At 41.5% G+C, this 23018-nt stretch overlaps 2 protein-coding genes across 7 annotated transcripts in view; both read left to right on the top strand.

Annotated features, from left to right (window-relative positions):
- The window catches only part of gstcd (glutathione S-transferase, C-terminal domain containing), a 42427-nt gene extending 23226 nt beyond the window's left edge, over positions 1 to 19201 (top strand). The window contains exons 5-11 of the mRNA XM_088301630.1: positions 1711 to 1826; positions 2072 to 2116; positions 2196 to 2324; positions 13077 to 13210; positions 15832 to 15862; positions 17914 to 17983; positions 18955 to 19201. Coding sequence (XP_088157756.1) covers positions 1711 to 1826; positions 2072 to 2116; positions 2196 to 2324; positions 13077 to 13210; positions 15832 to 15862; positions 17914 to 17983; positions 18955 to 19121 — 692 coding nt within the window. The 3' untranslated portion in view covers positions 19122 to 19201. The remainder of the gene's footprint in view (positions 1 to 1710; positions 1827 to 2071; positions 2117 to 2195; positions 2325 to 13076; positions 13211 to 15831; positions 15863 to 17913; positions 17984 to 18954) is intronic.
- A 1883-nt stretch (positions 19202 to 21084) lies between these two features.
- npnta (nephronectin a) overlaps positions 21085 to 23018 on the top strand; it is a 50436-nt gene continuing 48502 nt past the window's right edge. For all 6 annotated transcript variants that reach the window (XM_088302907.1, XM_088302905.1, XM_088302904.1 and 3 more), the window contains exon 1: positions 21085 to 21371. In XM_088302907.1, coding sequence (XP_088159033.1) covers positions 21298 to 21371 — 74 coding nt within the window. In that variant the 5' untranslated portion in view covers positions 21085 to 21297. The remainder of the gene's footprint in view (positions 21372 to 23018) is intronic.

Genomic DNA, 23018 nt, shown 5'->3' with positions numbered 1-23018 from the left:
CTGCCCTCCTTGTGTTAACACCAGCATTTCCCATGGGAGAGAGCCGGGGGTTGTCAGCTCCTGCAGGGCTCGTGCTGGAGAGGCTCTTCGTCTCCACGCTGTTTACATTCTAATCTGGTGATGGAGCTCACCGATAAATCCCAGGCCAGTTCTGCAGAATCAAAGGCTAATGGAGGCACTCAGGCTTTAGTGCCAGCAGCTGTAGCCGGGGCTAATGGACCCTCCTCCCCCCCTCCCTCCCCCAAACTCATGTACAGTCCAGGCAATGGGTGGGATGCGTCAAGAAAGCTACTCGGAAAAATAATGCTGCTTTATCATCAATTGTATGTTGTTTTTTTTTTTGGTTTAAATGAGCCTGTGGAAGTTCAGAGGAGAAATTGGTTCTGAATGAAACACCTGGGTCGGGTTGAGGAGCGATGATGTCATTCAATACAGCGGAACATTTGAAAATCTTCCTGCAGCTATAATAATAATAATGACTGTAATGCTGTTGATAGTAAATTCACTAACCTTACATCAGACTGTATAAAATATTACATTGCAATGCTGCTAGTTTAGCAAAAATGTGTGTTTTTGTCCGTGTTCCTCTTCTTTTGTGACTTGGCATTGAACTTAATGAGCATTTTTTTCGCTGTCATTTCCCTCACATAGCCAACAAAAGCAGTCAGTCCGCAAGGGTTCAGAAAGCCTCCCCGCGTGTTTTATATTTTTGACATTTATTCAAAACGAGCCTGTTGCATCTGTTGTTGTTGTTCTACCAACCAGTAATGAAAGTGCCATACTTGTTGTTGTCCAACAGAGAGAGTGTACCTGCCCAGTGCTGCAAGGAATCCCTCATTGTCAAAAAAAAAAGGGAAATTTTATTTTATGTTTTGTTGCATTTTTTTAAAAAAAGTTTCACATACAGACAGGTAACACCCTCAGTTTTGCAAAAAAGCATTTTTCACTTTTATCCCTACAATGTGTGTTGCTAACCAAATTTCATAACTCACCCGAGCCTCTTTTCTTGAAAGCCCACACGTATCGATAATTGATCAAAGCCAATTCCAAATACTGTACCATATTAGCTTAACAAAACATCCTGCTCAATTAACCACTGAGCCTTGCAAACCAACACTGTTGGAGTGTGAGCAGATAGAAATGTCCTTTGATAAGTTTTGAGAAATGTTTCAAAGAAAAATGCCTGTAAAGATGACTCAGTTTAGATCATATTCAAGGATCAAAAAAAAATATTAGAGCTGTCTTTGAATGAAAATAGACTTCATATTGGCAATTTTACTTGATAAATACCTGTTACAAGCTTCACAAAAATGGTAGTTGAAAAATGTGAGTAATTGCAATTAATTATAGAATTGTTTTGGAATTAATTAGTTAGTTTTGATTGGTGGGCCCCAATGGGTTCTAAAATTTGACAGAGTGGCCGGACCTGGAGCAGATGGATGGAGTGTTTTGGTAACCTCCCCTCATTGGAGAAAAAAAAATGTAATTTTAAAAGCAAAACAAAAGCATTACGACAAAATATCTGTCATTGACACACCACAGTATTTAAAAATGCTGCTGTTTTGGTTAGTAACATATTTCTGGCCAATAGTGTCCATCAAATTAAATAATTGATACATCCTTCTTTCCTTTTTCATTTTTTTCCTCCATTTGAATTTACACCGTGTATCAATGATCAACATATTATTGGCCTTTTGTGCTCTCTTGCAGGAAAAATGGCGAACATCCGCACAGTTAGGAAGAGGGAACAGTTGAATAATTTAGTTGCCATGGTGACGCAGCTAGCCAAACCAGGATACACCGTGGTGGATTTCTGCAGTGGAACGGTGATTTTTTATGTTTTTTACTTTTTAAAAAAAATCATTTTCAGTCTGTCAAACCAGCCTCATCTATGTTAACAGCGAACCCCCACTTTTCTATTCTTTACGATTATCTTTCGTTGCTGGCTCTTTGTCTGCTGATGGAGAGTATTTGCTCGTAGCAAGTCATAGTATCACTTGAGTGCCTGTAATACAATTTAAAGGCATTACTGTCCATAATTCCTTTCCCTTTTCCTTCTTTGTGCCGCCAGGGCCACTTGGGCATCGTTCTGGCTCACGCCCTCCCACTGTGTCAGGTAACGTTACATGTGCTTTATGGATAGGTAGCAGTGAGTGGCCAACAAATACGGACCAAAGCATCGATTTTTGTTCCAGGTTATCCTCATAGAAAACAAGGAAGAATCTCTGATCAGGGCTCACAGTCGCAGTCTCCAGCTTAGTCTGGAAAACATAGGCTTCATTCAGGCCAATTTAGACTATTTCACTGGATCCTTTCAAATAGGGGTGAGTCTACTTTTTTTCAATTTCATTATGATTTTTCTAATGCTACTAATCCTATTTTCTTTTTTCATTTTCTTCATAAATGGGTCAGAAAATGGATTGGTGGATCTAATTCTGAAATTGTATAATTCACTGAATATTGTATGGATTGGTAGAGTAAAATAAGCCACCAAGATCCAAACAGTTAATTTTATTGAATCACAGACGTTATTCAGCAATTCCAGACAACAATCACATGTAAAGTTAGCACGTGTTTTTTATCGCCCAAATCCATTATATTCCTTCCAGTATATAACTACTTCATGTATTCACAACTTTTTATGTTGTATTATATTGGCGTGAGTGGGTGGTTGGTTGGTTAGTTAATTGGTTAGTTTTGTGTTTGTTTATCGCGTTTGGCTGCCACAAAGCTGGGTTGCTAGCAAACCATATTCCTCACAAACTACCCACTACTTCTTGTTACTTTAGCCAAATTACTTTGTTGGTTAGCTACTTTGTCAGTGAGTTACTTTGTTTCCAGCAAACAGCCACATATGATTCCAGAAAAGGTAGTCATTCACTTACTCGTTCTACCCACCTACCTACCTAGCTATCTAATTTGCCTTTGTTAATTTGCTACATTTCAAGCAAACAGGGTTCAGCAAAAAGTGTTGGATTGTTTGTTTGGCTGCTAGCGAGCTAAGTTGCTGGCAAACAGACATGTCGGAATCCACAAAATCTGCTTATTACAACCAAGCACTACTATTATTTCCACTAAACATTCCTCAGGCAAGATGGGAAGAACCAAAAGAAAAACACTCTTTTGTTAACATTACAGAATAGGCCCTTTTTTAATTTCTTAATGAATAATACATGAATCTTAATGGCAGTGCAGCCAAATGCAGGAGGTGGGTATCAGTGAAGCAGTACAATTTGGTGCTGATCCAAATAAGGATTGTTCGTCCTTGGCGGAGGTCCCTGCTTGACTGAGTGTCATTATAATTATGCAAAGCATCTAAGTGTCAATGCATGAGACGAATTGCCGCACATCGCTTTGCTGAAGATGTTTTTTTTCCTTCTGTTATGTGTGAAAACGCCATCCAGCGATCATTCCTGTTTGTACGCGCTCAAGAGCTTTTCATTTCCTGAAGTGGCGCTTTAATCGCGAGCCTTTTAGAGCTCGCCTCTTCTGTCAAGCACAGTTTGCCACTGTTATTAAAGAGACGAGAGGCGGCTTGGCACGAGAAATGAAGGCTGAAGGAGTGTCAGGTCTGAAATATAGTGGAATCCTTGCTTATTTGAAAAACGTGTCCCTTTGAAAATATAAACAACCCCTTCCATTCCAAGGCTAAACTGTTGCAATTATGTGACCTTTATTAAAGTGTCAATGTTAAGATGTAAAAATAAAACAGCGTTTCAACTTTTTATATAGACACATCTTGTTTTTGAACATTCTATATTGTTATACGTGTGCAAAAAGAAGTTGCCCACTGAAAAACCTAAAAACTATTTCTCATAATTTTTTACAAGCAAAATCTCTTTCACTCTTGTTTTTCTCGTTGACATACCAAACGTTGTTAAATGGTCAATGTGACCCGCTTAACAGAAAAAAAGACAAATATCCCTCTTCATCTTGCACTGCCCAATTTAATTAATGAGCAATGTTAAAAAAAAAAAAAGTCTCGCGACCATGATAGTATGGTAAGTAGTACAGTAAACAGTATATATGGACTAATGTATTGATGTCTCCACTAAAAAAACATATTTTTAATGTTATGGTTTCAGGATTACAGTTTCCATGGTCTCTAATCTATCATTTTATTGGCTTCTCAATTACATGCAAAACCCACATGAACTTTGGTGTTTCACCAGCTAATGGTGAGCTAAACTGATGGTTAAGGTTCACCGACCTATGTTACGTGCGTCAAACAAATGAAAGGAAACCTTGCATGTTGCTATTGTCTTTATCCTGCTTCCTATAAAATGATCATCCTTAAATCCAACAACTTCTCAACTCCATGTTTTTCTCCACAATTGACTGCTAGCAACATGCCGCTTCACCTCTTTCGGATTCAGTGGTTGGCGTCTATGTTTAGGTGCACGGGAGCTACGTTGGAAGTGCATGGCGCTTCTCCTTGTTTTTAAATATCGGGCGGGCAGTTTTGTCGCTTTGACATCAAGTCCGAAGTCAAGTCAAGTGGTTCTCAAGTTTTTGGCAAGCAAGTCGCAAGTCCCTACCAAGATGGCGGCGCGCATGGACGCAGCGGCTAACAGCTCCCCCCCACAGTGCTCCTTTTTACTTTTTATTAGTGTTTGCTTGCTCTTATTGGCATCAACTGAGGCACAACATCGATATACCCGCCAGGACATCGTGAACATTGGATATCGATGCGAAATAACCATCACAGAGGAATTTTGCTATGATCGCAAAATTCCGAACGAACTGGCGAGGCTACCCGGCTCACCGTGGCTTGTCATCGGGACCGGGAGGCGGCGCAGGCGACGCAGAGAGAGGAAGCAGAAGCGAGGCTGCAGGTCCGGTGTCTTGCAACGGCTGCGACGGCAGCCCCATAGGCAGCCACTACCGAGTCTGCACCTCACCAACGCCAGATCCGTGGTCCACAAAATCGACGACCTGGGATTACAAATCCTGGGAAACCGCTATGTGCGCGATAGCAGTGTGATCGTCGTCACGGAAACCTGGCTGCACGCAGACGTCCCCGACGCTAGCATCCAGCTGGCCGGGCGCTCGCTACATCGCGCGGATCGGACGAGGGACACCGGTAAGAGGAGGGGCGGGGGGCTCTGTGTTTACGTGCATGAGAACTGGTGCGGCGATAGCACGATCGTCGAGAAGCACTCTTCCCCCGACATCGAGTTCATGTCCGTTAAATGCCGGCCTTATTTTCTCCCGAGGGAGCTAACGGTAGTGATTGTCACAGCTGTTTACATCCCTCCCGACGCTAGCACTAGCACGGCGCTCTCGCTACTCGCGTGCGTCATCAATAAACATCAGCGGGCCCACCCTGATGGCGTTCACGTAGTAGCGGGAGACTTTAATAAGGCCAATTTAAAGACTGTACTCCCAGAGTTTCACCAGCATGTCAAGTGCCCAACGAGGGGAGACAACACTCTCGACCATGTGTACTCGAACATCAAGCACGCATACAGAGCCCTCCCACTCGCCCCTCTCGGCCAGTCAGACCACCTGTCCTTGCAGCTCGCACCTGCGTACACCCCTCTCAGGCGCAGATTCAGGCCTACCACAAAGACTGTGAAAACCTGGCGTGACGACGCCATGAGTGAATTACAGGACTGCTTTCATGACACAAACTGGGACCTCTTTGATCATCAGGACCTTGATGTCTACACGCATTGTGTACTGGACTACATCAAGTTCTGCATGGAAACTGTGTCCCAACATAAGACTATACGGACCTTCCCAAATGCGAAGCCCTGGATGTCCAGCAGGGTTCGCTCTCTCCTCAAGGCCCGTGACGCTGCCTTCAGGTCAGGCGACAAAGCCCAGTACAGGGTGGCTCGTGCTAACCTGAGCAAAGGCATCAAGCTAGCCAAGGCAACCTACAAGGGGAGGCTGGAGGCCCACCTTGCCAGTAACAGGCCACGGGAGGTGTGGCAGGGTCTACGGAGCATCACCAACTTCCGTGGCAGCAGCACGACCTCTGTAGACCCGAGTGCATCGCTGGCAGAGGAGCTTAACTGCTTCTTCGCTCGCTTTGACTCGCCCCAACCGTCACACCCCCGCACTTCAAGCTCCAACTCCCCCCCACTCATCGTAGAGGAACACGATGTGAGGCGCGCGCTCCTGGCGGTCAACCCCAGGAAAGCTACTGGACCCGACGGAATACCAGGCAAGGTCCTCAGAGCATGTGCCCACCAACTGTCACATGTTTTCTGCAGGATCTTCAACCGCTCCCTGGCTCAGGCAGTCATCCCCTCCTGCTTGAAAACTTCCACCATTATTCCTGTCCCCAAAAAGTCACCAGCCGTCCACCTGAATGACTACCGTCCTGTTGCTCTCACACCAGTCATCATGAAGTGCTTCGAGAGGCTGGTTCTCCAGCACATCAGGGACTGCCTTCCTCCCACTCTGGACCCCTACCAGTTTGCATACCGGGCTAACAGATCCACTGAGGACGCCATCGACACTGCTCTGCATGTTGTGCTGGGCCACCTGGAACGACAGCAGAGCTATGCAAGGATGCTCTTTGTGGACTACAGCTCGGCATTCAACACGATCATCCCAGACATCCTCGTCGCCAAACTGGACACTCTCGGCCTCCCTGCCCTCACACGCATCTGGATTAAGGACTTTCTGACCAACAGACCCCAGACTGTGTTGCTCGGCCCCTACACGTCCTCCACCCTCATGCTGAGCACCGGTTCCCCCCAAGGATGCGTGCTGAGCCCTCTCCTGTACGCCCTCTACACCTACGACTGCAGCCCGGCCCACGGCAACAACACCATCGTCAAGTTTGCTGACGACACGACAGTGGTCGGTCTGATCTCGGAAGGTGACGAGACAGCCTACAGAGAGGAGGTAAAGAGACTGACAACTTGGTGCAAGGACAACAGACTGCACCTTAACTCTGCTAAAACAAAGGAGATTGTCGTCGACTTCAGGAGGAACAAGACGCTGCCGCCCCCCCTCTGCATCGAAGGCGTGTGTGTGGAGAGGGTCCACACGTTCAAGTTCCTGGGAGTACAGATCTCCGATGACCTTTCTTGGAGTCACAACACCACAGCAGTGGTAAAGAAGGTCCGCCAACGTCTGCACTTCCTGAGAGTCCTCAGGAAATTCAACCTGGACAGGAAGCTGCTGCTGGCCTTCTACCACTCGTCCATCGAGAGCCTGCTGACGTACTGTGTCTCCACCTGGTACAGCGGCTGCACTGAGGCGGACAGAGTGAGGCTCCAGAGGATGGTCAAAACAGCGCAAAGGATTATTGGCTGCCCTCTCCCCCCACTGTCGGACATCTACACCGCCCGGTGCCTCAAAAGGGCTCTCAACATCGTCAATGACAATACCCACCCAAACTCACACCTGTTCGACCTGTTGCCCTCTGGCAGGCGCTACAGATGCATCAAATCAAGGACCAATAGACTGAGAAACAGTTTCTTTCCGAGAGCCATCTCCATACTGAACTCTCACACACACACGAGACCACCCTAACCTCGCAAAACAGCATTGTGATGTGTTTCTATATGCCCTATTCAGTACTGAATTCCATTGCACTGTCTTCTTTATTTATCTAATTTATATATTTGTCTGTATTATTGTTGTATTGCACTGGAGAGGGGAGCCCTCTAATCTCGTTGCACACTTGAGTACAATGACAATAAAGGGATTTCTATTCTATTCTATTTCTATTCTAAGTCCTAAAAATGGAGTAAAGTCATATGACTCGAGTCTCCCAGCTCTGGTTTTTAGAGTGCTGTCCATACGGTATGCGCACTCTGATTGACAGGCAAGCAGTTTGTGGTGTACGCCACATCCCACCCAACGCCAGATGGTATTGGCTCGAGCTCACCCAGCAAGAAACGTTGGAGAAAATACCCGGACTGTTGTAGTGTCAGGAAAGCAAACTGTTTTGTAAGTGTGTTACGAGTCAATATGGTTGCCAGGCGTATCAGCTTTTATGCAGGCAAGCTGGCCACCATTTTGTCTTACATCTGCGTTTATCACATACACATTTTCCACAGCAACACCACTGCCAAGACTGCAACTCTGCAAGTGTGTGATTGTTCGGCGGAAAGATCGGCAGCCAAGTGAATAAATTTAAATTGCGAGGCCTTTGCCCAAGTGTAACTGGTTTGATGTCTGAGAAAGATGTCTCAGAACGTTTGTATGTTCTTCACAGACTATACTTGAAGTGTGTGCGTGTGTGTGTGTTGTTGACTGGTGGAGCTAGAACATAAGGCCAAGGTTCAGAAGGAATTCTCGGTCTGTTCGTGATTGCAGAGCTGACCTCACTACTCCTTTATCCTCTTTCTTGCCAGGGTTTTTTTTAATTTTTTTTTTTTTATGCAAACAATTCATTAAGGTAGCGTTTATAGCGCATAAGTGGCTTCTGCTGATGCACATGCATGCAACATATTTACATACGTCTCTACCTTTTGCATGGTTTTAGTCTTACAACACATTGCATCTCGAAAGGCAGTAGGGTGGAAGGTTGAGCGTAATCTTTTCCATTTGTTAACATTTAGAAATTATTATAATTATCTAAATAATGAAAACGAGAGATAATCCAGGGTCAAACTTGCAAAAACCTTTATTAACTGAACTGATGTTATTGGAAAAAGGAACATATTATAGAAAATTTACTTTTTAATTATTTATACACAAATAGTTTATTCTATGGAGTACCTGCCCACTCATCTCGTTTAAAATTGAACATGTAAATCTTTCGTAAATTGTCTACTTCCAAAAATGTGCCGAGTTGAGGAGCTACAATTAGACAAAATCAGAGCAATTATAAACCGTCTGTACTGAATTTACACCAACTGACTGGTACAAGATCGAAGGCTCATCTTCGGATATGCTGCCATGGATATTACGGCCCTGGATGAGGACCCACTCCACTGAAGTCATCTTCCTGCAGCGCTTCATTCAATTGACTCTTATATTATCTCATCTATTATTGCATAGCATCATTGTATGTGTCAAATGTTGCCCAGTTGGCATCCATTGCAGCCTGGTCATCCTGGAAGGGGGATTCCCCCATCTGTGGTCCCTTCTCAAGGTTTCTCACTTTTCCCCTAATGAGGTTTTGTGAGTTTTTCCTTGCCCTCCTGGGGGTTAAGATCGGGGATGTCGATTGTGGCTATGTAAAGCCCTTTGAGACTGTCTGTGATTAAGGGCTATACAAATAAAATTGACTTGACTTGACTTGACTTCGGGGTGTTAATTACTACTGAATTTATGCTTGTGTTGGGCGATTTGTCCGTCGCCTGCGCCACATGTAAAGATCTGCTACTCTAATTGACTTGAAATTCAGCGGTTTGGCGTCCCCGAGTGAAAATGCAATCTTTATGCGGACTCATAGTTCTATCTCAGGCTCTTTTAATGTGAGTGTGCTTACGTCACACAATTTATAACGGGTATTGTTCTCTTTGGGGGTCATTTGAAAATGTATTTACCTTTTTAAATTCCCTCATTGGCACAGATGGATGTTTTGTATTCCCACGCAATCCTCGTTATGTGCCATCGTGTTAGACCATCTGTTGTTTGTGGTCATTGGTCAGGACGGAGCCCTTCAAGTGTCGTAGCTCAGCCTGGAACATTCACCATGTCCTTGCTTTAATTTGAAATACTGTGGCTTTTATTCTGCACTTGTTCTACTTAGTGGGAAGTAAAGCACACAGATTATTCCTCTCCAAGCACGGGGTTGTTTTTTATTTTTTATTTATTTTTTTTAGCGCCTCGTAAGAATAATTGTGCCTCCACACATTTAAAGTCGTAGCCTACTGGTTTGCCTGAGCTTTTTCCGACTTGAATGAGCTGACCATACATGACAATGCTAATGGTTAGTTGAATTAAAACGTATACGCTATATTCTTACTGCATTTGTTAGATTTTGTAAGATTTTACTCTGCCAGACTAAGTGAATAAACAAAATGTTATGTATTGACAAAAGCATTGTTTCCCAAGTGACTCAAATGGGAATAATTTATTGGCAAAGGAACATTGTGATTTATTTAATGCTGTCCTTGTGTTTGGTATAATTATGACATCTGCACAAATGTTTTGAATTTACAATACGATTCATACACACATGGACTTTTGTAAATGTTCATACCGTCCCGTTAAAGAAAAGAAAAGAAAAAAACAATAATGGTAGCTCCAATAAATATCTTTTGGAATTGGAACTTGGCAAGTCACAAAAGGCTCTGGGGTACAAAGAAAAGAAGACCACACCTGCTGTGCTACATAGCAAAGTTTGTGTTTCGCTACATCTTGTGGGGCTGCTTTGCTACATCCGGCACATGGTGTTTCATGGTATGTAACTCATGGTATGTTTGTTTTCCCCCTAACAGACGTGATCAAATCAACCTCAAGTTTGCTACTTTTGATGGGAGTAAATGGAAATATACTTTCAGTTGCTTTACTTATTAACCTTTACTTACACTCTCAAACCCACTATTTCACAAATCTCCATTAAGTGTTAAAAAAAATTAAAATGGAAAAAAAAATCAGCCCATCATTTTCCAAATTAAACATAATGGTTCTGGAACTTTTTAGTGCCCACAAACTAAAAGCCGGCAAGAAAGACTAAATGCTGTTATTTGAAAGCCTGAACACTTTTCACCACCACAAATGTTTAACTCAATTTAGAAGACAGGTTTTTCTAATCTTTAATTTTTAAGAGCTGGTACTTATGTTGTGTAATTGTGCAATTTGTGTGTTGCTATGTTGACGTGTGAAAGCTCACACCTTTCCTGAAATATCACACTTTCTGTGAAAAGGCAGAGGTGGTCAAATGCCTGGGCTTCAGCTTTGCCTTTGTTAATGCTGGAGTTTAAAATTCGGAGGTGGCCGCCTCCACCCCAAGACCCTCCTCACATGATATTATTCTGCAAATCGGTGCAGCGGTGTTTCAGAAAGTCGCTCCTTAAAAAGTCGAAGAAGGAAAGTTCCACAGATAAACACCAGGTAGAATGACAAGCATTTTCAAACTGGGAAATATTTATTTCGTAATGAAGTACATCTGATGATTCAGGAAAAAAGTACCTTTCACAACCATTCGTATCCTGCCCTTCCCAAAAATAGACTTTAGATTTTCAAACGATCGTCAGTTACGACTTTCTGGTGTATTGATCCCGCATAGCGCTGCACCCTCACGAGTGAGTATCCAATCACAAGACGTGTTCATCACCTTCAGCGTAAGGCCAGCGAGAAGGCTCACTGTAACCCACATCATGTGAGTGAGCGAGCGAGCGAGCGAGAGAGAGAGAGAGTTATTATATTTAAACAAATAATAAAATACCTGGCAATACTTACCTGAAAAGGTGTTTGAACCAGTGGAAGGCACAGCGAACAGAATGGTTTCACCTTCGCCTAAATTATGGCCAGTGAAAACCCTGCTTGTGGCAATTTTGTGGGCTCTGTGCATGAAAAGCTTTGGCTGAAGCTTAACTTTGTGGGTTCTGGGCATGCTTATGGTGATTGCACTGTTGTTCTCTCACTGGCTCTAAAGTTGCGCTTCTTGGCATTGCTGTCAAGACAACTTCCAGTCGTTTTCAGACTCCCGGACGCCGACTGACACATTCTTGGATGCTTTTTTTCGTGGCTGTGTGAGTGGAATGAGGCTAATTTCTGTGCAGGAAGCAAAGAAGCTATTGATAATCACAGGTTTTCTGTTAGTGAATACGCGAAAGATCCACCTGGAGTACAAACTAGCTTTTGACAAAATACTACTGATGCAAAGCCAAGTGCCAATTGCTTGTGGTTTGCAAAAATGTTCATAGAATTTGCTGGGGTGTACTGTCTTGTTTCTGGAAAAATTACACTAAACACAATTAGACATATCTTTCTTTATATCTGACTAGCATGCATTTCTTTTGTTACATGGTGTGTTTTTTCCCCCAATTTAATCCAGTTCTGAGGTGTCCTATTAAATAGTCCTGTGAAATGCTTTCATCAAAATACCCTCAGGATCACAATTAACTTAGCTGGTCTTAGCCTGTTTTGGTGGGCTGGTCTTGTCTCATGAAATGAACACACTGCTCACCCCACCCACACTCTACTATGGGTCCAATGCTTGTTATAGCTTTAGTTACCATGGCGACGATCTGCAAAGTATTGGGATTGGGAAGTGACTTCTTATGGAACATAATTTGGAAAAAAATATTTTGCAAATGGTTGTTCTTGTCAACTGCTTCCATGTAATTGAGTATACAAAAATAAAACATTGACTTCCTCCTTTTACTTTTTGATGTGGAACCAAACTGACAAAAATGCTTAAAAGGAAAGTAAGTGGATGGACGCATTTTGTTAGCAAATTTCAAACAGAAAAATTAAGTAAAACTACTTTTTTTTGATACTGTGAGGATTATGGACTGAGTCGGGCATCTGCATGGGCATGTATGTTGGCGAATGAAACTAGTTAAATTTCTTTCTTTTTTTTTGACGATGTGATAGCTGACAAAAGCAGTGGGATGAATCCTTTGGTGTTTTGGGCGATATCGTCTTCTCTTGTTCAGCCAAATACTTCAGAGCAAATTGCACGGCGCTTCCCAGTGCAGATGGGCCAAGTTACCCAAAGAATAATGCAAATGCTACCAAAAATCTTTTTTTTCAGGCAAAGAAGTGTAATGTTTCACAATAAGTAAGTCATTCACCTGACCTCAATTTCACTGGGCATGCATTTACTTGCTGAGCACAAAAAAAAAAAAGCGCGTGAGAAGGAACTGAAGTGGAAACTTTCAATCCATTTTGAAGTAAAGCTGCCGAAAGAGTCAGTTGAGTCAGGATCATTATTTCAGTTGTGACATTTTTATTTGATGTAAAATGTGTACCGTGGACACATCACCAGAGAGAAATACTGCGCACTCCATTGTCTTCAGGCCCCCTAGCATATTGACAACAGTCAGTGGATGTGCTGCTTATCACAAGCGAATCTGTTTCTGCTTTCAACATACCTTGTTTACTTCCATCGCCAGTTAGGAGCACTCTGGGGCTCCACAAGCAGCCGTGCCTCATCGCCTGCATTCAAGGACGACACTTTAATTGCATTGTTTTTGTGTTTGCGGCAGGTCGCGCTCCACGCGTGCGGCGTGGCGACAGACATGGTGATGGAGCACTGCATCCAGGCAGGCGCCGCCTTCGTCATCAGCCCCTGTTGCTATGGCTTCATCCAGAATGCCGTAAAGTTCACCTTCCCGAGGAGGTTTGTGTCGACTGGCAGCTGCCACGGGGAAAGCTTCTCATATTTTTACATGGGAAGTGCTTGCTTTGGTCTGAGGTCTGCAGGCGCAATGGAACCTCGGTTGACATATAACCTGTTTTTAGAACAATTCTGGTACAAGCTAAATTTTTAAAGTACAAATTACCTTAGGTAATTTTTTAAAAATTATTTTCTCACGCCGCATAAAAGTCACACATATCTTTGTTTTTTTTTACATTATTTTTTTTTTGCTCTCAATTAGCCGCTAGTATGGCTTATTCCGTCAGACTACATCAATTTAGCCCAATTTTTGGCCGACGGATGTGTCCCCAGACAAACTATGTGTCTCATATCCAGTTTTGATTTGTTATGATGCATCGTTGCCCGTGTTGTGTGACATTTTTCATCCTACGTTATCCTTTGATTGGTTCTTCGGCATTGACGAATAGGAAGACAGTGCCCTCCTACTTATGACGAGAATGGATATGATGTGCAAATAATCAAAATGACAAAAAAAGGAACGGTAGGGTGGAAATATTGGAACATAAACATAGCATTTCAACTCATACTACGTTTGCTAACCTCAAAGCGACTGATTAGCAAACGTGGTGTCATTAAACAAATGTGTTCCTTTAAGTTCTTTTTGTAGAAATAGACAGTCCATACTGCCCTCTCCCTACCATCGCTTCAATCGTCCGAAAGATATTGTAATCCGACAGCGCGACCGACATGAACGACAAAAATGTCATGTAGTCTGAGAACCATTACAGAAAGTAAAAGATGTTCATGATCATGTTGTTAGTAAGCCTAATCATACATTACGGTTAAAATAAGAAGGATGGGGGCCAAACTACAGTCCTGGGGCCAATTGAGGTCCTCTGTCCCTTTTTAGTGGGCCGTGGCATAAACTGAAATTTTCATTTGCCTGCATTGTACTACAATACCAGTACTTTGTTTCTTCCTTGTTTGGCAAGGCAGGAAAAGAGACGAATCATACACCATTAAAATGTCAAGCGCATTTGTATTTATTAACACCTCGATAAACACCCACGGCAGCAAATTGTTTGGTCCACTTTCTGTTACTTGTCAAGGTCAGCTGAGTGGTTTGATCTGACAATGGAGATATTATTACCATGCTGCTCATATCAGGGGCGCATGTATGGCTTCCATTCACCCAAAAATCCTTTACTTTTTGCTTTATCAACACGCAAATACACACGCACACGGAGACCTACTCACACTGCTGTATGCAGCCACTTCTTAATCACCGCGTATTAGGAGTTATCCTGATTTGTTGTGGCAAAAACAATGTCCAATTTTTTTTTGTCTTTTTTTTGTGTGTGACTGTTGCATTACCCTAGGGTCACCTTTGTTGTCTGCAGGTGTAGACATTCCAGACACTTCACTCACCCGCACACACACACTGTTTTTATGATCTGTGAAAAGGCCCTTCTACTTTGAGTTAATTTTAAGACTTTCCGTTTAACCCAAACCTCGTGGTAACGTCACAAACTGTCCTTTACTCCCTGAGGGCCGTGGAGGGTTGGATGGCGTGGGAGGGATTGGGGGGTTGTTTTGTTGCGGGGTTGGTCTGGTCGTATTGGGCCCAAGTGTTTACACCGACGCAACAAACAACACACCTGCGCAGAGGCCCAAATTGCACATAAATAACTTAGTGTCAACACTGGGCAAAAAGCACTCACAAGAAAACAAGAATACATAAATGATAGAAATATTAAACGTCACTTCGCTTTTAGTTGGTCTGGGGTCACTCTTTCACTCTCTCCATTACGCCACTCGAATTATTTTTTCTTATTTAATTAAACAACCACATCTAATGTTGCATGAACTTGCTAATGCTTTCACTCAAGTTTAGAATTACAGTGGAACATGTCAGGTACTCCAATTTTGTATTTTTGCCCTGCAACTGTGTGCATTTTTAATTTTTTGATTCTACTATCACACATTATCCCAATTGTGTCACCAAAGAACAAAACAAAAATCAGAATTGTGCCACTTGAGCCTTGCAGTGTAAAATTAGGACTGTACCAAAATGAGGAAACCAAGGTTAAGAAACAAAGAAAGGATCTGACTATAAATACCTTCTAAACAAAGCTGGATTATTTTCTAAATGCCAAATTTGTCTCCGGTTATGTTTATACAGCAGGTTGTTTTTTTTTTCTTTTTCTTTTTTCCACACAATATTTACTTGCTGGTTGTGTTTTGTGTATACGTCACGTCACGGACCCACTCGGTTAACATTACACATTGATTTTTTTATAATGTGAATAACGACATAAAAAATAAGATTTAATAAAAATTGCCAATTGGGCTTCATGTCGTGTAGTGTGAACGTCGCCCAAGTGTGACTTTCTGGTTCCTTCAAGGCGATGCACATGCTATCATGGCAGTCCTCAGTGGCCGGGCAGCCTTCAAATGCACTTTTGGGCCATTTTTATCCAAAAACTGAAAATGCACTTTTGGGCCGTTTTCAACCCAAAACTCTCGTTGACAGAATTTTCCATGCGTCCCTTGTATGAATCCAACCTTATCTTCTCAAATATTCACTGCACTAGCATATTCAACTTGCCCTTGTTTTTGTTTTTTTTTGTTTTTTTTTTTAGCAAAAAGTTCCAGGAGACGCTGATTTACAAGGTATGTTAAGATTGAGTGATGTTTCCTTCCCCCGCTGTTGCATTTGTCATTCACTTTCACCGGAGTAGAATATTAACTACACACTGCCCTGCTACTTTTCCGGCTTTGTAATGTCACACTCTTCCCCAAATAAATGAAGCTTCAGCACCAGTGAGGCTCGCTCTCTCTTCTAAGCGAGGCCCCTTTCACATGATGATGAATAGCCCCTGTCAGCGCCTCAGGGCACTAATCTGTGGAAAAAGACGTTGCCGCAGGTGTTTGCCACGGCACCCTCGTGCCGCAACACGGAACTGCCTCTGACTTGCAAGCGCTGTACTGAGAGACATATTTTTGCTGCCGCAACTTGCTGAGCTAGAACGTTAATTAGCAGCCGAAGCCTGCGGTAATGAGAAATTGCGTCCTTTTTGCATTTGAAGGGCAAAGGTTGTTTTTAGGCTGCTATCTTGTACACGTTAATTCAAGCCACAAATGCAGTGTTGAACTTGGCAACTTTGCAAACAAGGGATGGAAAGTGAGACCATCCTGTCTTTACTTGAGGTTCGGGTTGTATTGCAGTATTATGCACTGCACTTATTGTACTGCAAAGTATTTGATTTGTGGATGGTTGTTTTTTTAAATATTTTGGTTGAGTTTTTACTACACTCTGTGTGCTATATGATCAGTTTTTTTAATTAAATTTAAAAAATAAAAATAATAATACTAAAACTCATTAAAAAAAAAACTCAACCCATCCATCCATCGTTAATTGTCTTGCTTATCCATCCTTCCATTATCTGTTTCACGTATCCTCTCAAGGGTCGGGGGGTGCCGGAAGCTATCCCAGCCATCTTCGGGCAGTAGGCGGGTCCAACCTGAACTGGTTGCCAGCCAATTGCAGGGCATACAAAGACAAACAACCATCGCACACACAATCAGACTTAGGGACAATTTAGAGTGTCCAATCAACCTACCATGCATGTTTTTGGGAGGAAACCAGAGTACCCCGGGAAAACCCACGCTCGCACGGGAAGAACATGCAAACTCCACACAGGAAGGCCAGAGCTGGAATCGAACGCCGCACCTCTGGTCTGTGAGGCGGACGAGCTCACCATTCGATCACCAATCTAACAAAACGTCTATGAAAATAAATTTAAATAACTAAATACCCAAAACAATATAACAAAAACCCTTTTCCCTGCCCATGTTCAAATTTATGTCATCTAAAAAAAGTTCCAAAAAGTTTCAAATGTTTTCCAACATTACCTGTCACTTTTCTAACTCAATTGGAAAAATATTTTCAAGAGGTTAAGTAAATGTTAACCAACTGAAATAATGCCGTTGCACAAGTGTGCACACCCTCTTGTAACTGAAGATGTGGCTATGTTCAGAATTAATCAATCAAATTTGAGATCATGATTATTAGGAGTCAGCGTCCACGTTCCACCATTTAAATTGCCTCTGATTAACCCCAAGTTCTTTGTTCTACTCGGCTTTTCTAGTCTTTTTTTGCTTTCTAGCAGAAGCCTGAGGGTTTTTTTTGACAACGCTGACTGGTATTTGGGATGGTCTATAATTCCCTTCACATTGATTAAGGCACCTGACTGTATGTTTTGCGTCCTTTTGGTGACGAGCAGTTTTTGTGCTGAACATGCCTTTTGCATTTATGGCTTAAAAGCTCAACTTTGGTTTCACCGGAAAAAAAGTTGTCTCCTATTTAAGGAGCATTTAAATGTAAACACATACACAGCCACACTACACCACACGAATGTAGCTGCATATTCTCAGTTGTTCATTTTTACTTAACTCTCAAAAGATTTCTTCATAACGAGATGTCAAGGATTGATGCAGTTTAGTGAAAAAAATATTCCCACAGACACTCTCCAAAATTAGGTAAAAAAAATCCTCCCACAAGAGCGGAAGTTGTTACAGTTGCAAAGTGGGAGTAACTCTTGTTTTCTTCCAACAATGACTTCCTGCAGGTGCACTGGCCCATGTGTTTGGACCATATCGTCATTTCGCTTTTATATCAAATCAAATAAATGTAATGGAGTTTTTCTGTTTTTTTTTTTTAGGAACACATGATGTTGTGCCGCTTCGCTGACCAAACTGCTCCCCAGCTTCCTCCTGAGAGGCGACTCATAGGTACCGCCTATGACATGTTGACACCGTCCAACTTTTCTCTGACGCTCGCGCAGTTCCGCTCTATCGAGGCTACACAAAAGGACACATTCAGTGACCTCGCTTTACGGGTCGATACCGACGCCACGAAGCAGCTGCGGCGAACACCTGCCACTTGAGTGCTGTCAGATTTCTCCCAGTGTCACTGTATAGCATTTGTTCATGTAGAGAGGCGCAGGATTGTTTTACACGCCTTGACGTCTACTGTTACTGCCCTGATTGACTGAAGCCAATCGATCAAGTGCACCAACATTATTCGGAACTCTTGTCTTTGTAGTCTCCAACAAATAATTCTTATTTTGGCTTAAACTAACTAATATCAGCCAAAATTACTTGAAGATAATCACCAAGAACACTTGTCGTTGTTTTTAATACAAAAAAAATGATTTCTTTATTTCCTAAATAATTCTTGTTGAACCATTTGAGATGTAAAAAGCTGATAAAATAATTCTTAATAAATTTTAAGTTAAATGCAAAAATATTTATCCGTCTAACAAACTTTACTGTTCACATATTTTACATGCAATACTTTTTATTCGAGGGATCGGGTGCAGCCCGGCCAACAAATAGCCAAAATTTGCAAAATATCTACCGATGGGATCTGTGCAAGGTCTAGTTTATTTGCCTCAAGCACCCTACTCGCGCCACACCTGGTCACCATGGTAACTAAATCCATACAGCTAGCAGTCGTGGCATGACAGGATGTGCACGGGTTCATTTTCATGAGGATGTTCCACTCCTTCAAAACCTTTTGCTGTGATTCTTGATCCAATGGGAAGTTTTGAGAAAAACAAACATCTGAAATCTAACAAATTGATTAGATTAAATCTTAAAAAAAGTCAAGTACAATCATCAGAAAAGGGGTTCCTGCATGTTAGCCAATGTGCATTATTGAAATATTCAAAATTGACTCCTTAGTGTGTTTTTTACGACAGGGAAGCAGTGCATGGGCCTCGTGGACTTGGACCGGTCGTGGCATGCGGAATCACATGGCTACCAGGTGCGGGTGATGACCATGGAGCCGGAGACGTGCACGCCTAAGAACAACATGCTGGTTGGAAGGCCCAACATTGAAGAAGGTGGCCCTCATTTAAGCGCATGAGCGTATAAACGAAAACTTGCCTTTTTATGTAAAAGCACACGGTCGTCACATTTGGATCAATAAAGAAGGAGTGTTCTTAATGCCGCCATGTTTCATTTATGTTTCCATCCAAATATTCAATCAATTGAAATATTTATTAAATATTAAATATTTAAACACAGAGATGAAAAACAGCTTTTCCTCCATTTGGTTTTGAAATCCAATCTAAAAATCGACTGGGAATCGACGTCGTCATTTTTGCCTAACCATTTTAACTCACCAACATGTTACGTAACGTAAGCAGATGCAAGACTCCAGGATCACAATAAGCATTAACCTCCATTATTTCTAATTGGAAAATTGTTTTGAAATTCAAACGGGAAAAAAAAAAATTTGAATTATATCGTCTATTTCTAGCCTTTTCGGTTTGAATTAGGTTAATTGAGATGCAATTCTCTTTTATCTTTTATTGTGTTGTGGATCTCAGAATGTAAAAAGACCCCAAAACATTTCTCCTCCCCCTCGAGGCTTCATTATAAAGGAAGCATTCACCCATATAGCAACAATATTTCCTCACTTTTCCCTGTGAGAGTTGAAATCAAGTGCTGATCCAAAATAACCAGTACGTGATGCCCGGGGATGCATGGCACTGATTTGGAATTTCACAAATATTCATTGTAAATGAGGTTTGCACCAGAAATGTCAATCAGCCCATTTTGGGCCGGCGAGTTGATGAACTGCGTTGGTTGGTTGAATAAATCATAATGCACATTGAGACTGGCCCGGTGACAAGATGTCTCATTATATGCAAATGGAATTTCTGGATTTATAGTCACACGTGTCATATGTTTCAAATGACTGGAGCGAGTGTCAGACGGGAGAACCTTTCAGCTCCATTACTGACACTCACTGTCGTCTGTTTCTGTCCCCTCTGTAATAGCGGGGAATGCATGTATCGTGTCAGATTTTCAGTTTTATCTTCTTATTAGTTAAAAAAAAATAATTGAAACTCACAAAAAATGAAAGATACATGTTTTTTTTTTAATTGGATCGCAATGCCGTATTTTTTTGTGTGCTGCCATTGATTCAAATATTTATATCATGTTTATACAACGTTGGGGAAACAAGTAAGAACACTATGAAAAATTATTCCGGTTTACGATTTTTCAATTTTTGTTGGTATGTTTTGTTCTTTGAACGACTGAAAGCAAATTATTTTCCAAATGGAAACATTTGAGTCAAATGAAATACAGTTAAAAAAAATTTAAAAATTATTATTATTATTATTATTTATGATTACAGACTAAAGCACGAATTTGTTTTTAGCGGGTTACAGCATATATACTTATGGAAAGTAATGCCCTCGCATGTGGGAAAGGAGAGGCTCAGTCGCAAATGGATTTTAAGCCGTTTATTGAAAAAAAAAAAAAAAATACTAAAAATAACCAAAATGGTGTGCAACTGTATTATATTTAAAACTAAATAAAATTGAACTGCCCTGTTTAACTGGATTTCATTTAAGTTGAAGCCACTTTAACATCATGCATAGTTTGCACACAGACTTGTTTTTTTGGGTTTTTTTTTTTTTTGTTTTGTTTTGTTTTTTTGAGGGAGAGAGCCCACATACTACTCGTGCATGGGTGGCCAACCATTTTGAAGGTAAGAGCTACTCCTTGGCTGCAGATTTGTGCGTGGGGCTAAAAGTTTGAAACTCACTTCTGAACTAACTAATTTACTCCAGTTACTTTAAATCAACTGGAAAATACCAATATGCAACTCTTCATTTCTATTAATGTCTTCCATTGTTTACATTTTCAAATGATCACTGGAATGTAATGATCTTCATTTTATTGAAATATAGCATCATGCAAGTTAATCGCTTCACTGCCGCGCGCCCGCGACATTTGGCGCCTCGCTCGTGACGTCACTCTTAAAGTGGCATGCGCACGCACGCTGGCCGCTTTATAAGGTGCGACTGCCTCAACTTGTGAGGAAGAGGAGAAGGAGGGCGAGAGATACACTGAAACAGATAGCGAGAGAAAGGGGGAGCAGCCTGTGCGCTCTTTCCCCCCTCCTCCGCTTCTCACACTTGGATAGAACGCACATGAACACACTGATCGGGTGCTTGTTATCCGTGCACCGAAGAAGACGCGTCGGTTTGGTCTTGAAGACGGACTAGCGAGCGGGACGAGGCACCATGGACTCCTGGATAAAGTTCATCTTGATGGTCGCCACCTTCTGCTGTGGGACGCGAGCGGAGTTTGACGGCAGGTACGTGCACATGTTTTGCATCTGACACTTGCTTTTTCGGGCTTCTCGTGTGCGAGAGTGTTCGGAAATATTGTCCTTTTGATAGTGATATGACCAGCGTGAGGACTTTCGTCCGAACTAGTTGCGTTTGTATGCACCTGAGTGTTTCTTTTTTCTTTTTCTTTTTTCATTTCAATATATGGATAAGTAGAAACTCGTCCCTCATCTATTAAAAAAAAAATCATAAAAGCAGTGGCTTTGGGATTTAATTCTGAGCACCTTAACAGTTTATTTATTAGCGATTTAGGCAACCAACCATGTATGTGTGTTAAATCATAATGATAAAGCGTTTACAATAAGGCTATTTTTAAACGGCAGGATTACAAATGATTCTAGAAGAATGCTTCGTTGCATTAAATTGCAAATATTTTAATCTGGGTATGGAGAAATCTGTTCAAGCACCACGTGTCTCACCTGACATTGCAGTGTTGTTATTGTTTTTTTTTTTTTTTAACTATAATAACTCTAGTTTTGCACTATATTAGTCATTGTTATTCACTGTTGCTCAGACATTTATTTACTTTTCTACAATTACCAAGTATCTCACGTCGTCATGTGTGTGTTTTTTTAATAGTTTTACATGGCTTTCATTACTATGGTATACTACTAGTTCTACTATTATACTATAAGACACTTTACATTTTACTTTTTAACTAATAATAATAATCATAGAAATGTTGCACCTGATAATTTTCCTTTCACGACTTATGTTGCTCAAATGGATTTGGATCAATTTATCTGCTTGTGCGCTTTACCTGTCGTTTATTTTGATTTTCTGTTTGGGGTTTTTCCCCTAATACACAGTTTTTTCCGACTATACTGCACTACTCCTTCTACTATAATTAACTATAAGTATAAAATGCTGTTTTAGGTCAATATATCATTATTCTTGTTTCCCTGAGTTCCATGCATTTCTATTCATGGGCAAGGAGAAATGCGTCAACAGTGTATCTTCCTCTTGACATTGGATTGTTTGTTTCACCCTATTAAGACTCATACTGAAGCATTCTGTGAGAGATGCTGTTTGAACCTACTTTCTGAACTCATAACAATGATCATAAAAATATTGCACCTGGATCCATGATTTTTGTTTTCAGTTGAATGCAATTGTTTCTATGGTCTGCAACCACCTCATCTGCTGGATCATAATATTGCAGTGATATTTTTAATAGGATTTGCAAGTGAGCAATGCTTTTGAAATGTTGTGAACTATAATAAAGACCAAATCATTTTTGCACTAGACTTATCCAGTGGTTCTATCACAAAATATGAAGCAGCAATTTGTTTTAATAGCGTTTTTTTTCTCACTGTCCAATGCAGTCTCTCTCTTTCTCTCTTTTAAATTTAGAAAAATAACACTTTTCTATTTTGTGGTTGATTTATACTATAAATATCTCCACCATCGCCAACACAGAGCAACAACAGCACAAAAGTAAACACTGAGCCGTCCATTTTTTTTCTACCACTTACACAGGTGAGCTGGAGCCTACCCCAGTTCTGTTGCTCTGTACTGGTTGCTGGCCGATCATAAGGCACAAACAAGCATTCACACTCACATTCATGCTTGTAGACAATTTACAGTCAAGACTTTCACTCATTTAATACCAT

The sequence above is a fragment of the Idiotropiscis lumnitzeri genome, chromosome 8 (assembly GCF_059441095.1).
Source record: "Idiotropiscis lumnitzeri isolate Australia: NSW breed Sydney's pygmy pipehorse chromosome 8, RoL_Ilum_1.0, whole genome shotgun sequence".
Classification (NCBI taxonomy): domain Eukaryota; kingdom Metazoa; phylum Chordata; class Actinopteri; order Syngnathiformes; family Syngnathidae; genus Idiotropiscis; species Idiotropiscis lumnitzeri.
This window is presented reverse-complemented; position numbering and strand designations above follow the sequence as displayed.